This window comes from Ammospiza nelsoni, chromosome 27, assembly GCF_027579445.1.
Source record: "Ammospiza nelsoni isolate bAmmNel1 chromosome 27, bAmmNel1.pri, whole genome shotgun sequence".
Lineage (NCBI taxonomy): Eukaryota > Metazoa > Chordata > Aves > Passeriformes > Passerellidae > Ammospiza > Ammospiza nelsoni.
The window spans coordinates 4,197,776-4,210,649 of record NC_080659.1 but is presented as its reverse complement, the minus strand read 5'-3'; the positions used below and the strand labels follow the sequence as shown (position 1 = coordinate 4,210,649).

The following is a 12,874-nucleotide window of genomic DNA, read 5'->3' as shown; positions in this document are numbered from 1 at the left end:
AGCGATGCATCCTAATATTTTTATTCTAGATCTTCCGCTTTGGTGAAATTTTTGCCTTTTTTGAGGTCAAACGGCCGCCCGCAGGTGCCGCCCCGCGCGGTGCACGGTGGGAGGTCTCCTCATTTGCATGGGGGCGGGGCCTGACCGGAGCGTGTCCTCCACCGTCCCGTCGTGCCCTGGGCGCGCGTGCGCGCGCACGCGCATGAGCCGCCGTGGCCGGCGGAGGAAAATGGCGGCGGAGCGCTGAGGGACGGGACGGGACCGCGCCGGGACAGCTGAGCCGCTCGCCGCTCCCGGGCCCCGCCGCGCCTCCCCGCCCTGTGGAGAGACTCCCATGGCCGCGGGGACATTCCGGCAGCCACGTCCCTCATGTGTCTGCCCTATCCGCGTAGCTACCGGGCACCACTGAGCACCCAGGCCTGAGCCGTCGGGCCTGACCCGCCGCCTCCCCGAGGCGTCTGCGCCGGGCAGGGGCCGGGGAGGGGGACGGAGGCAGCGCCGGTGCCGCGCCCGCCCGGCCCCAGCCCGGCCCGCGGAGGTGCAGCAGCGTTTTCGGGCCCAGCCCTCGGCGGCCCCGCCGTCAGGATGTCCGAGAACCAGCCGAACGCCAACAACCACCACCCGGCCAACAACGCCGGGGCCGCCGGCGGCAACAACCGCGGCGTCCGCAACCCCAACCTCAACCAGAACCCCCTGATCAACGTGCGGGACCGCCTCTTCCACGCGCTGTTCTTCAAGATGGCAGTGACCTACGCGCGCCTCTTCCCTCCCTCCTTCCGCCGCGTCTTCGAGTTCTTCGTTCTTCTCAAGGTGAGGGGCGGCTCCTGCTGAGGGCAGGAGTTTCATCAAAAACACCAAAAGTCGAGCCAGCTGTGTTTGACCCATGCACACCGAGCTGTCCCCGGAGCTCCCGTGGGCTCCTCCTGTGAGGGAGACCTCGGTCTCCGTGGTGGTCCCGGTGTTCCCTGCACTCTGGAGTTCTTCCAGATCTGTAAATCAAAAAGAAATTGCTGAGCCAGCTTGCAGGGCAGCCAGGCTGCTTTCATTTTCTGTTTCCTAGCAATGGCACTTTTTGGATACATTTCCCACATGCCCTACTGGATTGTTTTGCTGGAGTCTTGTCTTCCTGCTCCACAGCTTTCAGGGTGGGAAATTAGAGAAAGGAGAAGGGGAGAGCAGCTTGCCAGGCCACAGCAGCGCACTCCTCTAGGTTTCAGCAAGAAAACATTGAGCACAGCTTGTCTCATGCTGTACAGATGGGTTTCCTACCCTTTGAGGAGATGTTTGGGTTTTTCACATCCCTGTTATCTCTCCCATTTGTCCATCTGCATCCCGGCAAACCGGCTGGGACAGGGCTGGTGCTAACGGTGCAGTGGTCAGGCAGAGTGGCTGGGAGCAGTTTGTTGTGCTTGTGCCTCTGATCCCAGCTCCTCCCAGAGAAGGAAAAACTTCCTCAGGGCTCTGTGGAGAGCAGCCTGCAGGGTCAGGGGGCAGCAGGAACCCACATTCCCATCCCTAGCCCTGGAATTACCCCAGGCCCTTCTGTGACTCCTGCAGCCAGGGAGGTGGCTGTGTTTTGCCTTCCCTCACGTGTGCAGCTCCTCTGCAGAGTGATGTTTACCAGGCTGTTTGTTCATCACAAATAGGTCAGGACAGCGGGGCTGATGAGGACAGAGCAGAGCGGGGTGGTTGGGAAGGGCTCTGAGCTCAGCAGTGCCAGCTGTGCTCACAGCTCTGAACTTTGGACGTCTCTGCTCGCTCCAGGGAACAATAATTTTTATTCCACCCTGCTTTGCTGTGGTTTATGGCTGTTCCTGGCATGGAGGCAGGACAGGGAGCTGTGGTGCTCTGTGCACAGCCTCGGGGCCCAGCTCAGCCTCCTGTTCTTTGGGACAGCAGATCTGGGTTTGGGTCATCCTGCCCAGGGTTGGGTTGGTTTGCTTGGAATTTTCTTTATTCTGCCTTTACAAAGCTGGGCAGGCCTCTCTAGGTTTCAGCAGGAAATTCTTTGTGCTGAGGAGGGAAGGGTTGGAAGGCAGGGACGTGTTTCCATTTCCTTCAGTGTCCTCATCCCACCCTGGTGCTGTGTGTGGTGGGTTTTGGGGACACTGTTTGTGACGGTGTTCACAGGGATGGGATGAGGATCTGACTCCATGTTTCAGAAGGCTTGATTTATTATTTTATTATATATATTACATTAAAACTAAAAGAATAGAAGAAAAGGTTTCATCAGAAGGCTTAGCTAAGAATAGAATCAGCAAGAATGATAACAAAGGCTCTGTCTCGGACTCTCTCTGTCCAAGGCAGCTGTGCTGTGATTGGCCATTAATTACAAACAAGCACATGATACTAATTACAGATCCACCTGTTGCATTCCACAGCAGCAGATAATCAATGTTTACATTTTGTTCCTGAAGCTTCTCAGCTTCTCAGGAAGAAAAATCTTAAAGAAGAGATTTTTCATGAAAAGATGTCTGCGACAACAACTGTTGGATGCGGGACCTGAGCTTTCAGAAGGCTGTCACTGTCAGCTCTCATGAGCAGGAACAGTTGATTCCTGATGCCTTTGGTGCTTTCAGAAGGCTGACACTGTCAGCTCTCATGAGTAGGAGCAGTTGGTTTCTGATGCTTTTGGTGTGTTCCTTGCTGGATTGCCAAGGTCTGGCTGCTGCTTTGTTGATTCAGAGAAGCATCAAAGCTCTCGTCCACTCACCCAGGTTATTCTGGTGTTTCACAGGCAGAGAAGTGCTGATGATAACTGGGGGATCTGTCTTGTCTCCTGCCCTTTAGGCTCTCTTTGTGCTCTTCATCCTGGCCTACATCCACATCGCCTTCTCCCGCTCTCCCATCAACTGCCTGGAGCACGTGCGGGATAAGTGGCCCCGCGATGGCATCCTGAGGGTGGAGATCCAGCGCAACTCCAGCCGGGCCCCCATCTTCCTGCAGTTCTGTGGCGTGGAGAAGTTCCCAGGAATGGTGGTGGAGTCCACCACTGAGGAAGAGGAGGAGGAGGAGGAAGAAATGTCTGTGGATATGTTTGAAAACAGCTCCATCAAGGTAAGGGTGTGGTGGAGAGGGGAGTCTGGGTGATGGGCTGGGGAGAAGTCTTGGTTGGAAGTGAAGTCTGTGTGTGATCTCTTGTTCTCCTGGGAACAAAGGCTGTTCCTGAGTGGCCTCTGATTGGCCTCTGATGGTTTAACACAGAAAGGAAACCACAGAAAATGTCCTTTTTGAGGGGGATAAGCCTTTGTGTGCGTAGACAGAGCATGGCAGGTGAGAGGTACAGTAAATAGCTGCTGATGAGGCTTTCCCTGCTCTGGTTTTCCAACAGTTTGAGCTGGATATCGAGCCCAAGGTGTTCCTCAAGCCATCCCGGGTGAGCAGCACTGAGCTGCCCCACAACGACAGCCAGGAGTTCTCGTTTAGTGACACGGCCACTAAAGGTATGCAGCCTCTGCGGGAGACTGTGTCCGAGTTTGAGATGCTAGCCCGAGCAGGTAATCACACCTTCACTGCTACCTGTGCTCCTCCTTCCTCCCATCATCATCCTCCTCCCCACACGTCCCCTCCTGGCTCCTTGGGGCACCTGCACAGTGACCTTAAATGTTTTCTTGGGGATAATCCTGTCAGTACTAACAGCAGACCCACATCAACCTGTGCTCTGAGGCTGGGTTAGAAAATTTGCCAGGCCAAGAGGTTTCAGATCAACCACAGGTGAACCAAGCTCTTGGCCTGGCGGGTTCCTGTGCTATCTCAGATGAGCCTGAACCTCCTGCTCTGATCCATTCACTGTCCCCTGCAATCCACAGGGATCTCCTGACAGTGACGTGAGCAGGGTTTGGGCTGTGTTCTGGGTGCTGAGCCAACACCAGCACTTGGAGCAGCCAATTTGCTACAATTAATTAATCCCAAAAGCCACCCAGCGGGTTTTGGTGGATTGCAATACAGCACTGCTGTTCCACTCGGATGTTCCCTGGCCTTATCCCTCCCTTTTCCTGCCTGACCTAAGCTGCTCAGCACTTGTAAATTCCAGAGGCAGATTTAGTAGCTTTGTATTATTTAAAATGGAATTCCAGTGTGGAAAAACTTCTTTTTCCAGTGGTTAAGGTAGGAAATCTACTAAGGAATATTTATCTTAAAATAGAGATGTGGATTTGGATTCTTTGGGGGTTTTTTTCACAAAATTTGCAAGAAGTTGGCCTCTTTCACCACAATGTTGTCCCTATGAATGCTGGAATTCTTTGCTCTGCAGACACACTGGGGTTGTGGCTGTGGAGGAGGATGAGACTGGAGTCTTCTTCCTTGGCCTTGCAGTGGATTTGCTTGATGCTCATCCAGAGCTCATTAGTCCTGAATTAAAGGACATTAAGACCAGAGAGCAGTAAATGTTTTTGGTGCAGGACCTTTATTGCTGGTGCCTGGGTTCTGAGGAGAGTCACGTTGTGCAGGGCTGGGGCACTGGTGGGAAGTCCCTTGTTTTGCTGAATGCCTGGTTGGAAACCATCCAGAAAAGGAGAGGAAGAGAACAGGCTGTTTCCCAGATTAGTTACAAAATTCACATCTTTAATTCAGTCCCAAATACCTGATTTTAATATTTTTTTTTCCAAGCTTTCGGTTTTCTCAGCGCACCAAATTTTATTTTTAGTCAGAATATTTTACCATGAAAAAAATATTTTATTATACAAAGGAAGTAACTGTTTATTGATATTTAAACCCTTGATTTCCTTTTGAGCTTTTAACTGTTTATAATGGAAACAAAAGACAAACCAAACAGCCCAGCTTGTGTTTGCTGCCCAATAAGGGGATCAGGAGATCTCTGTCAGTGCTGGGTCAGGTGTGTGTCTGTTCAGTTCCCTTTAACTGTCACTGTGGGTGGTGCTGGGATCTGCCTGACAGCTGCCTCCCCCTCCTGGAGATCCACCCTGGCAGGCTGAAAGAGCAGGGATTAAATTGCTTGGCTCTGGCTTAGCAGGAGGTTTTGTCCTTTCAGAGATGATGTAGCAAAAAAGCATCTCTTTGGAAGCTTTCTTGAAATAAAAACAAAAACCAAAGCAGAGAAACTTCAGGCCCCACCAGTTTTTGGGAAAGCTGTAATTGCTGCTGCCTTCATTTCTGACATGTAATTGCAGCAGTGACCTCAGTCCCCTGGGAAGTGCTGGGCTCTTGCCTCTGGAGCATTTACTTGGTGTTCAGCAGGTGTAAAGTGGATTTTCCTGCTGCTTCCCAAACAACATGGAAAGCAGAAATTGAGCAAAGCAAGAACCAGTGGCTCTGGGCTTGCCAGGCAAAGATGTGGGCAAGTGTTGGAGCTGCTGCCCTGAAGCTTTCCCAGAAGTCCCACATTAAGGACTAATGTCAAGGGCTGTAATTCCAGAGAATTTGTATTGATTGATGTTTAATTGGTTGAGGGAAGCCTGGAGCCCACATTCACAACCAGTTCCCTTTTCAAGAACATGATGGGAGGGAGAGAGGGAACCCAGAGGGGCTGATTTTCATGCTGGCTGTTTGCAGGTGTGGGTGTTGAGTCTCCTGTATCTCTCCCCCAGTGTGGCCACAGGAGGAATACATTGTGGAACACTCTATGGAATACCAATTGCCTTTTCAAGAACATGATGGGAGGGAGGGAAGGAACCCAGAGGGGCTGTTTCTTCATGTCTGTTTGTAGATGTGGGTGTTGAGTATCCCTGTGTCTCTCTCCCAGTGTGGCCACAGGAAGAGAACATTGTGGAATACTCTCTGGAATGCGTCTTCCTGCACCTTGCAACCAGTTCCCTTTTCAAGAATGTGATGGGAGGGAGGGGAGGGAACCCAGAGGGGCTGTTTTTCGTGCTGGCTGCTTGTAGATGGTGTTGAGTCTCCCTGTGTCTCCCAGTGTGGTCACAGGAGATGAGTACATTGTGGAATACTCTCTGGAATACGGCTTCCTGCACCTTGCAACCCTAATTCCCTTTTCAAGAACATGATGGGAGGGAGGTTTTTTTTTTTTTTGTGCTGGCTGTTTGCAGATGTGGGTATTGAGTCTGTCTCCCTGTGTCTCTCCCCCAGTGTGGCCACAGGAGGAGTACATTGTGGAATACTCTCTGGAATATGGATTCCTGCGCCTGTCCCAGAGCACCCGGCAGCGCCTCAGCATCCCCGTCATGGTGGTGACCCTGGGTGAGTGGGAGGCATCTTCAGGGCTGGGTACCTGCAGTGCAGAGACCTCTACACCATCTCAGGGAACTCTTCCTGAAGCTGATGGTGCTCGCTTCCCACGCAGGAGAGCTCCATTGTGCAGCCTGTCTGCCTTTAGTAGGTCACAGCTTTTCAGAGGAGCTTTCTGAAATGGTGGAGCCTGGTTCAGTGAACCCTGATGTCATGCCCAGCAGAGTTTTCCCACATGGAGCAGGGAAGAGCTCTCTCCCTGGCAGAAGGCACTGAAGTTCTGAGCAGCAGAATTAGAGCCTGGTGGCCAGAGCAGCTGTGCAGGAGCTGGGGACATGCTCACAGATCTGTCACTCTGTGTGTGCTGCTGTGCCATTTCCCCAACCAGTGTTCTCCTCTCCTGGCATTTGCTCTGTTAAAACCTGTCCACGTCAGGATCACATCCTCATCCTGAGCCTCTGTAGCTGTTAGTGCAGCAGAGAGGAGCTCATCACTGCCTCCCACTCAAGCTGAAGCAGAGCTGGATGGGGGTTAAGCAGCTTTCCTGTGCAGTAATGAGCAGTCAGGATGAGCCCCAGAGATAGGCCAAACCTAGAGGGCAAATTCCCTTTGTGTCTGTGCCAGCACAGAATGTGACATCCTTGACAGTCCTTAAGGCCTGACTGCCATTTGCACTTCAGTGTGGCTGAATCTGTCAGGAGAGTGAGATTTTCCCTCCCAGTCCTCCCAAGTTTGGTTTTACTGCCCCAGATCCACATACAGACACAGCTCTGGAGGCACAAGTATCCCTCACCTTGTCCCTTTGTGGCTCCAGGTGTGCACAGTGTGGAAGGTTTTTTGTTTTCTCTCTAGATCCTACGAGGGATCAGTGCTTTGGGGACAGGTTCAGCCGCCTGCTGCTGGACGAGTTCCTGGGCTATGATGATATCCTGATGTCCAGTGTCAAAGCTTTAGCTGAAAACGAGGAAAACAAAGGTAAGGCCTGGAGGAGTCTCAGCAGAGGCTGCTTGGAGCAGTGGGTGTGTGTTCTGTGTATGCCTGACTATCATCTTCTGACTATTGATTAATCTGTAATGCAGGGAGCAGCTCCCTGTGTTATTGTCAAGGACAAAACGAGAGAGGCAGGAGGGGAGAGGTGTCTGGAAACGTGATTTCCTCCCACCTCACTGCCCTGCATGACAATGAGTGCTGCCCTGAGGATTTGCTCCAAATCCTGTTTCTTCAGCAAACACTGGAACTTGGTTCTTAGTCTGTGGTTTAATCACACTGAGCTTGTGTTTGTGCTTTTTCTCCAGGTTTCCTTCGCAACGTGGTGTCTGGGGAGCATTATCGTTTTGTCAGCATGTGGATGGCCAGGACGTCCTACCTGGCAGCCTTCGTCATCATGGTCATCTTCGTAAGTCCCTGGGAGCTGGGCAGTGCCTGGCCTCAGCCTGGTGCTGGGCACTGAGTGATTAAAAGCAGACAAGAGCTCTGCTGTATCACCAAAGTGTAGTTGGTGGAGGATGAGGCCCTGCTCTGGGGCATGTTTTTGTTTGTTTGGGGTTTTTTTTTAAAGTTCCTGAAGTCCAACAGTGGAATGAGCAATAGAGCTGACCTAAAATGCAGTGTTGTTTTTGTTGTGAAAAGGGAGCTGCTGTTAATTTCTAAGTGTCCTTAAAACACTCCAGCTGTCAGTACAGGGTGCAGACATTTGTCTTCAAACTTTTAAGAGCAGCCCAGACTGATTTGCCAGGAGTGATCAAGATAAACCAAATGATGATGTGTGAGACAAGATGTTTTCAGATACACATCAGACAAGATCCCAAGCCATAAATAACCTGGTGTTTGTTGTCTTGGGTGGCTGTGGGTGACTCTCTTTGTGTGTGGCTGTCCCACCCATGGGGCAGGTCTGTGCACAATCCCATTGTGGGCACTGAGGAGGAACTGAGTGCAGGGAGGAGCGGGATGGAGCACGGGAAAATCCCCGCTCCCAGCTCTGCGGGTTGGTGTGGCCCCAGCGCAAACATTCAGGCTTGGTCCCTTTACAAACAAATCCCTTACTGTCTGTTCCCCTGCAGCAGCACAGAGATTAATTGCTGTTTGTGAAGCCCTAATTACTCTTTGGGAAATGGCTCTGCACAGCTCCAGCTAATGAACGTGGGATGTGCAAGCCCAGGCTCGCCTGGGTCTGTGCCGCACTGCGATTCCGAGCGACTCTCCCTGCACCTGTGGGGCTCTAATCTGTCTCCCCTCCTCTCTCCTCTTCCAGACTCTCTCTGTCTCCATGCTGCTGCGCTACTCACACCATCAGATCTTTGTCTTCATTGGTAAGGACTGGCTGAAGGGTTTGGGTTGTGCTGGGCACTGTGCCTGCTGCAGCACGGGGTGTTGTAGAGTCACAGCAGGTTTGGGTGGGAAGGACCTTGAGGATCATTAGTTCCAGTTTAGAAGGGTCCTACCTGTAGGTGCACAGGGAGTACATCCTTCTGCTCCCATTCACTGCACTTGCCAGAGCTTATTCTCTGTCCTGAGAAGCATTGGGTGGGGAGAGAGGATGTGGCTGCACTGTGGGGTGGAGGGTTCTGTGGCCCTCTCCATGCCTCAGCCTGTTTTTCCTCTTGCAGTTGACCTGTTGCAGATGCTGGAGATGAACATGACCATTGCATTCCCTGCTGCTCCACTCCTCACTGTCATCCTGGCTCTGGTCGGTAAGGACTTGCTTCACTGCTTGTGTCTGCAGCACGTCCCTCTGGGATCTGTGGGAAGTCTAATTCCCTGTTCCCAGCTGGCCACAGCAGGTGGATACTGTGGCTGCTCATCACAAGGCAGAAGGCTCTGGAATTTGATGGCACAGTGAGCTCCATTGTCCTTCTGGGTCCCCTGGAAAAGCAGCAGTTTGGGAAATCCCAGAATCCAAAGCTTTGTCTGTCGCTGGAGCTCGTTGCAGACTTGCACTGTGTGGCCACGTTGCATTTGTACAATTTTAATTTAAAAAGCAGCAAAACTTCCCAAAACCTGCACTGCAGAAAGCAGCTGATCTGTGGGACATGGCAGGCAGAGCATTCTTGGCTGTAGCTGATGTCCCCTCTGTCCCCAGGTATGGAGGCCATAATGTCTGAGTTCTTCAATGACACCACAACTGCTTTCTACATCATCCTCATCGTGTGGCTGGCAGACCAGTACGATGCCATCTGCTGCCACACCAACACCAGCAAGAGGCACTGGCTCAGGTGAGGGCTGCCTGTGGCCACATTCCCTCTGCCTGTCCTTCTCCAGCTGCTCTGATCCTTCCCAGCATCCCAGGCACAGCAGCCTCCACTCCTAAGGGTTTTATTTGTGTGGCTGCTTGAGAGCTGCTCCACACATCACAGGGTCCAAAGTGAAATTTTTCCAGTTTGGATTTGGGTCTTGCAATCACCTTGGTCTTCCCCAGCCTCTTGTTTTGTCCTATTCGTACTCTAATTATCTGTTAATGAGTTTGTGTCACTCCCTGTGAGGTGCCTCAGCTCAGGCTGCTGTTGGGAGTAGAAGGGAACTCTCATTTTTCCTGATTTTTCTTGCTTTCTTGTCCAGATTCTTCTACTTGTACCACTTTGCCTTCTATGCCTACCACTACCGCTTCAATGGGCAGTACAGCAGCCTGGCACTTGTCACCTCCTGGCTCTTCATCCAGGTGAGTCCCTGCAGGGCTGCTGCACCTTTGTCAAACTTCCTCTCAAGCTGGGTTGGAGGGAGGGATCCTTATTTCTGTAAGAGATGGAATTTCTGGTTTGGAAATGGAGCAGCAGAATGAGGCTGTGGATGTTTGGATTGCTGCCATGGGTCTGACAATAAGCTGATGCCACAGGGCTGTTGGGAAGGATTTCTGTCCTTCTGGAATAAATCCTGGGGAGGGTCTGCCTTGCAGAGGAGCTCTTTGGGTCTGTGCAGTGAGGAATGCTGGTGGGATCAGCTCCAAGCTTGTGACTGATATCCTGTATCAAGCATATTTGTTGGGTGAATTTGGTTGTTGACCTGCTGCAGGGTGGGGACAGGGAATAGAGGATGGGCCAGAGGAATGCTGTCACCCTTCTTTTCCCAGCCTTTGAAAGCAAAGAGGGGTTGAAAGGAAAGAGACAGACTGTGCCTGTCTTCGGAGAGAAATTATAAAGCAGCTTGCAGTAGTCATAGTGGAAGGGATAAATCTTTTCAGACTTGCTGGTGTCAGAGCAGCAGGATTCTTCAGGAGAAGTTTGGTTTGCTTGAGATGTGGTGGCCTGTGACACCTTTCCCTTTCCTCCGCCAGCACTCGATGATTTACTTCTTCCACCACTACGAGCTGCCGGCCATCCTGCAGCAGATCCGCATCCAGGAGATGCTGCTGCAGAACCAGCAGGTCGGGCAGGGCACCCAGACCACGCTGCAGGACAACCTCAACAACAACACCACGGCTGCCCCGGTGGAGGCCGGGCCCCGTCGGGCCCCGCTGGCCCCCGGTTCCCTCGGCGAGGGCGGCGCTCCGGCCGCCCTGAGCCCCGGCGAGGCCTCCAGCGTCATCGCCGCCGCCGCCGTGGGCAGCGACCTCAACTGGGTGGCAGAGACGGCTGCCATCGTCACGGAGGCCTCGTTCCTGTCTGACCTGAGCAGCAGCCTGCTGGAGCCCGCCGTGGTGCACGAAGCCGTGGCCAACGGGACCCCTCCGGAGGCGGCCGCGGGCTCGGGCTTGGTCGCTCGCATCAGGGTCAGCAGCGAGCACCCCGAGACGGCCGTGGGCTCCATCACCATCGAGGTCACCTCAACGTCCGTGGTGGCTGCAGCAGATGCTTCCCCCGCTGCTGGGGCTGCCCCGCTGCAGGAGGGGGTGGTCTCCAGTCCCTCCCTTCCCAAGCAGACTGAGGCTCTGGAGGGCTCGAACAGCCGAGCAAAACCCAGTGGTAAAAACTGCACGGGCAGCAGCGGCGTGGCAGAGCCCCTGCCAGCCTCGGGGGGGGACAGTGACCAGGACAGAGGTTTGGAGGACCGGGGGGAGAGCAGCCCCTGCCCAGCACCAGCAGAGAGAACGCCCAGCTCAGAGCCAAGCTCCAGGAACCTGTCCTGAGCCCCATTGCTGTCACTCTGGACTGCCAGGAAGACATTTGGATTTTGTTTGTTACTATTTCTCACTTCACCATCATCCTTAACCCATGGATCCCTCTGAGCAGAGCCGAAGCAGCTGGGACAGAGCAGGGCTGCTGTGACCTCCCTCCCCTAGGAAAGGCACTGGGGGGCTGTGGGAAGGATGGGGGGTTTTGGTCCCCTGGCTCCTCTGAGGCCACAGGTGAGCCAGCTACCTGTTCCCACCCTGCCCAGCTTGTGCCCTGGCTTTTCCTTGTCCCCCAGTCCCTGGCTTTGCCCCTGCAGCTGTGTTTGCAGTCCAGGTGCTGATCCCGGGTGGGAGCTGGCCTGGAACAGGCCACAGGCATGGCAGCTTTGTGGTTAGAGTAGGAGTGGATAGAACAGAGTGTCCAGTCCCTGTGGGAGAACCACAGAGGTGATTCCTGATCACCTTTCCTGCTCCTGAGGGGAGGAGGAGCTCTTACCTTCCCCAGGCACAAAGTCTGCCCAGGCTAGGGCACAACCAAAGCAGAAAGCTGCAGTTCAGATCCCTTTTTTTCTGTCCTTAAACTTCCCTTGGTGGGTGGGTTGGGAGGTGGAAGGTGCTGTGTGCAGGTGGGAGCTGCCATCCCAGGAGCCATGAGTGCTGCAGTGGGGTCAGTGAGGGCAGCAGCTCTGTCCATCCTGCACAGCTCTGCTCTGGCTGAAGCAGCTGCTTTCCAGTGCCTTGTCCCTCCTGGGGGACACGTCTGTGTTTAGGATCAGCCCCATCCCAGAGGAGACAGCAGCTCCTCATGCCTGGATTGTTGCATGAGCTGATATAGCAGAGAACCAAAACACTAAAAAGCCAAGGCATTTCAGCTGGTTTTCCCACGTTTCCCTGGCAGTGGAGGTGAGGCTGGCAGAGCCTGACCTGTCCCAGGAGGCTGAGCTGGGGATGCTGCCTGTGTTCCCCTGCAGAGGGGCCAGATCCATGGCCAGGCTTTGTGCAGGGAGGTGGAGCAGAGTGAGGCAGGATGAAGCTCTGGGACAACCGTGGTGGGACAGGGCAGGGACAGGAGGTGACATGTGGGCACTCAGCTCTCTTGGGGACAGCTGGGTCCCTGCACAGATGTCCCTGAGTTCAGTGTTTTTCCCCTATGGCTGAGCAGTGTCTGGAGTCCCTCCCCTTGGGGGGCTCCGTGCGTTTCAGTGTTACCTTATCAACACAGGGGGCTCAGAGCCCCCTCCTCACCCCTCTGCCTTTCCCACCTGGGTGCCCCCTTTTTGTTTTTTCCTTTTTTACCTGGAGCAGCCTTGGTGCTGTTCCAGGGCAGGGGGGACCCTGCTGTGACCAGCAGGTCAAATCTTGCTGCTGCCCTCACTCCTGAGAAGGAACCTTGTGGCCAACTGGAGTGCCAGGAATGACCATGATGGGCTTTTCAGAGGAGTGGGTGGGAGGGGAAGGGGGGACACCAAACCAAATGATTTGATGAATGAAAAGTAGAGTTCATTCTATTTAATGTACAAAATGTGTTTGTATATAATAATAAATATTATCTCTTAACAGCTCCTGCAGCGCTGCCCCATGTGCTGCCCACGGCTGTGCTGGGCTGATGTGTGGGAGTCCTGGGGGCAGGAGGGTGCAATGCTCAGTCCTGGGGGTGCCTCCTGCTGTCCTGGGGTGTCACCATCT

General features: G+C 53.6%; 1 protein-coding gene across 2 annotated transcripts; it reads left to right on the top strand.

The window, feature by feature from the left end:
* The first annotated feature begins 52 nt into the window (after positions 1–52).
* Positions 53–12,676, top strand: TMEM259 (transmembrane protein 259). 2 transcript variants are annotated; one of them, XM_059489816.1, is made up of 11 exons: positions 53–810; positions 2,791–3,057; positions 3,332–3,443; positions 6,046–6,156; positions 6,997–7,119; positions 7,440–7,540; positions 8,396–8,453; positions 8,751–8,834; positions 9,224–9,356; positions 9,700–9,799; positions 10,412–12,676. In XM_059489816.1, exons 1-11 carry the CDS (start codon positions 586–588, stop codon positions 11,201–11,203), a joined length of 2,106 nt encoding a protein of 701 aa, XP_059345799.1. In that variant the 5' UTR covers positions 53–585; the 3' UTR covers positions 11,204–12,676. The 2 variants fall into 2 exon arrangements, with proteins under 2 accessions (XP_059345799.1, XP_059345798.1); XM_059489815.1 differs by having other exon boundaries at positions 3,332–3,497.
* Positions 12,677–12,874: the final 198 nt, after the last annotated feature.

Bases quoted from the DNA above. Each gene is read 5' to 3' on its own strand.
- TMEM259 (XM_059489815.1), top strand. From the start codon at position 586: ATGTCCGAGAACCAGCCGAACGCCAACAACCACCACCCGGCCAACAAC. The intron at 3,058-3,331 runs GTAAGGGTGTGG...GTTTTCCAACAG, and splicing joins TTGAAAACAGCTCCATCAAG to TTTGAGCTGGATATCGAGCC. The intron at 7,541-8,395 runs GTAAGTCCCTGG...CTCCTCTTCCAG, and splicing joins TCGTCATCATGGTCATCTTC to ACTCTCTCTGTCTCCATGCT.